At 47.2% G+C, this 3,530-nt stretch overlaps 1 protein-coding gene across 1 annotated transcript in view; it reads right to left on the reverse strand.

The window, feature by feature from the left end:
- The window catches only part of LOC103732661 (pyrethroid hydrolase Ces2e-like), a 9,693-nt gene extending 6,390 nt beyond the window's left edge, over positions 1 to 3,303 (reverse strand). Inside the window, exons 1-4 of the mRNA XM_029561985.1 lie at positions 3,185 to 3,303; positions 2,393 to 2,594; positions 1,028 to 1,169; positions 11 to 144 (exon numbers count right to left, since the gene is read on the reverse strand). Of these exons, the coding sequence (XP_029417845.1) occupies positions 11 to 144; positions 1,028 to 1,169; positions 2,393 to 2,594; positions 3,185 to 3,260 (554 nt within the window). The 5' untranslated portion in view covers positions 3,261 to 3,303. The remainder of the gene's footprint in view (positions 1 to 10; positions 145 to 1,027; positions 1,170 to 2,392; positions 2,595 to 3,184) is intronic.
- Positions 3,304 to 3,530: the final 227 nt, after the last annotated feature.

Consider the following 3,530-nt stretch of genomic DNA (forward strand, 5'->3'; position numbering starts at 1 on the left):
CCCAGCTCACCTGAAGAAACCCAGGACACCAAGACGATACTGAATAAAGACCATCACCACGTTCTCAGTGGCTGTCAGTATGGCTCCATCCAACTGTGAAGCTGCTCCTATAACCAGTGCACCACCATGGATCCATACCATCACCTGAGGAAATCAAAATGGATGCAAGGATCCTTCTAGATAGTTCAAGCTCTAGCTGAACTGCCTAATAGATTATCAACTTCTTTAACAGTGTGCAGGTATAAATATATAGAGAACTTCTTAGTACTGTAAGATCTGGGCCACAGACATGGAAATGTAATGGCCCCATAAGTATATTTCTGGCCTTCATCAATATCATGCATCTTGGCTTAGATTAATGGCTCTGGAAAGAGAGTAATATCAACATTACTGTCTGGATCCTCACTGTGGAATGAAAAAGGAGTCTCCATGGGTTTCTCTCCTGTTTTTTGTGAAAAGCATCGTATTTCTTTATTTTATTTTACCTGTTATTTTAATTTTATGTGTATGAGTATATTGCCTACACGTATGTGAGTGTACCCCTGTCATGCAATACCGATAGAAGAGGGCTTCGGATTCCCCTGGAACTGGAGTTAAGGACAGTTTGCAGCCTCCATGTGGGTTGTGGGGCTCTAACTCAAGTCCTCTTCAAGAGCAGTCAGTCCTCTTAAACAGTGAGCCATCTCTCCAGTCTCGCATCATCATATTTCATGCTACAACAGATAATCCATATCTAGAAATTTAAGTACCCTAAGTGTTCAGTCTTGAGCACCTGAGTTGCTGTGCAAGGCTCAAGTTGATAGTGAGTCCTGATTTAATTAGAGTCTCTGACCTCTCAGATCTCCAGAGCTCTGTGCCCTATACCAAGGTTTCAGCTGCTCATCATGGCTAAGATATCTTTCTTGAACCCAACAGAATAAGGCTATTTATCAGGGTCTACCTTACGGAGGGGCTCAGGTTGCTTTTGTCCCTTCTAATCAACCAACAGACGAAATCCCCTTTCCACTGACCACAGCCTGATACTCACAGGCAGGTTAGAGCCTTCATGGGCATGGGTTGGTGTGTAGATGTTGAGATATAGGCAGTCCTCAGACATGGGGGTGGGAGGCATGATCAGATTCATCTTCTTCAGACCCTCTGAACTCATCATATCAGAATTTTGTAGACACCTGGTGATGGTGGAAGGAAGTTTTACCAAGAGATGTGTGGTGACCAAAACCAGGTCTGAGTCTGGGTTTGCTCTCAGCCACCTTCAGCTGCTGCTCTCCATGATGCTATACCAGATCCTTCTCTGCAGTTCATTCCCACAAAGGTAAAGGACACACAGGCTCTGTGGAAGGTGGGATGGAGCCCAGACTTCCATCCAGGTCCACTTCTATGTGGGCCTGGATGTTGCTCTTCCTGAGACTGGGATATGGAGATTTCTGGGAGTCTCTTTGAAAATGATTGGCTGCATGAGGTGACATTCACCACTTCTCCTTGTTCTCCTTAGTACTTGTGGTGATGGTTAGTTGTGATTGCTGACTTACACAATTTAGAATCTTCTGGGAGGAGAATCTCAATGAGGGATTATCTAGCCCAGATTGGTTGTGGGCATGCTTGTGGGGGATTATCTTAATTACTTTAAATTATGTGGGAACACCTGCCCACTGTGGGTGGCTCTATTCCCTAAGAATGGGCTTCTGAACTGTATTAGAGTAGAGGAGGTGAGCTGAGCATGACCAGGCGTCCACACTTACCTGTAATACAACCTTTCACCCCTCAGTTGCTTTTGTCAGTATCAGAAAATGAAGGTAAGATACATGGTTATTAGGGTGTTGTGCCCACAAAGGGACTATAGGAATGAATGGGCAATACTGTCCCATAGGATAGTGGAACATCATTCATCCCCTGCTCAGGCTCTCAGGAAAACTCCTCTACAGTCTCCATATGGAAGCACATATACTTGGTCTTTGGTCACTGGCACTTGGCCTTATTGGTTATAAGAGTTGACTGTGGAGGGTGTTATTGCCAAAGACCCACCACTGCCCCTCCCAGGGACCTGCAGTGTCTGCTTATTGACTCAGGGGTTCCTACTGCTTAAGAGGTTACACTGACTCCTGCCCAGAGACGCCTCCCATCATGGCAGAGATACTTGCATAGTCTGAACGTAGAAACAATTTGTCTTGGCTCCTCTCTGTAGTATCTAACTTCTTATGGGAGCCAGACTCTGACTCAGGAGCCGGGCAAGGTTGCTTCACTCTAAATCTTGGCACATGCATCAGAAAAATGCATGGGAGACTCTCCCTGACACAGAGAAAACTGCTGTGGGGCTGAGATGGAGGAAGAACTACAGTGTGGTCCAGAGTTCAGTTTACCTGTTCACGCCAGCCTCTTGGGCCCCAGGACTTACATGGCTGGTTGTGATGTCCCATCTCTCACACCACTCCATGGTTCAGGGGATTCAGGGGGTGCAAACCGCAGTGGTCCTACAGGTGGCTTGGCAAAGGGAATTCCCAGGAAGCTATAGACTCCTACTTGATCCTTCACATGGACGAAACTGCCTCGCACCTGCCCCGTGTAGGTGGTCCGGATGGGACTATCTGATTCCTGGCCTGTAGGTGAAGATTTTCCATCAGTGTTCGTTCATTCTGATCAGCTAGCACCACACTGAATGAGCGAATGCCTTTCTTATTGTCACCAGGGTATACAGTGGGAAGGGGAATCCTGGGTCTCTCAGTTCAGCTGTGGGATTGGGAGGTGGCCGGTTTTTGTCCAGGGCTAGGAACCTTGCCCAGGTACTTTAGAAGGGTGCCGAAGAGGAAATACACTGTGGCAACATGAAGGTAGTATTGCTCCTATCCAAAGTTCAGCAGCAGCTAATGTCACAGACACATAGAGAGGGAAATGTGCATTTGGTCTTTCTTTCCCCTGATGTACAGTTTCAGCTCTCCTCAGAGCTCTTCACACTAATCTGGTGCCTCTGTATGGGATGACCTTAGATATCTATGACCTTCTGTGTGCTGTAGGGTTCATCCTGTGATCTTTGATGAGGGCACTGTTAGGCACACGTTTCTGTCATCTACCATCTCTACCACGTCTTCCATCCTTGGTGCCTTCCCTCCCACCATCTAAGGCTCTGAATCTGCGGAATTTTGCAGCTCTGATAACTTTCCCTCCCCAGTGCACCCCTAAGGTGTCTTACCCTGCACATGGAGGAGGAGAAGCAGGAACCCACAGGCCACAGCATTCACCCAGCCAAGAAATCTGTCCAGTGGCATGATCGGCCTAGGCCTGAGTCTGTGCTGCTGCAGGGTGATCTCCTTTCACAGATAGCAAACACAGTGTGTGGACCTTGCTCAAACAGGAATTTGAAGTGAAAAGAATGTAGGCGGGGAACATGGTTGGGTGGGGCAAATTTTTTATTGCCCAAAGAACTGCCTGATTAGGGAACTGCCAGCAGTTGGAGCAATGTCACCTGGGTTGTTTCTCCTCCTTTGCCTTCTTTGAAAGGCACAGCATGGCTTCTGCAGTATTTCTGGATACAAGGA

Source organism: Nannospalax galili, unplaced genomic scaffold (assembly GCF_000622305.1).
Source record: "Nannospalax galili isolate Female #2095 unplaced genomic scaffold, S.galili_v1.0 scaffold2810, whole genome shotgun sequence".
In the NCBI taxonomy this organism is placed as follows: domain Eukaryota; kingdom Metazoa; phylum Chordata; class Mammalia; order Rodentia; family Spalacidae; genus Nannospalax; species Nannospalax galili.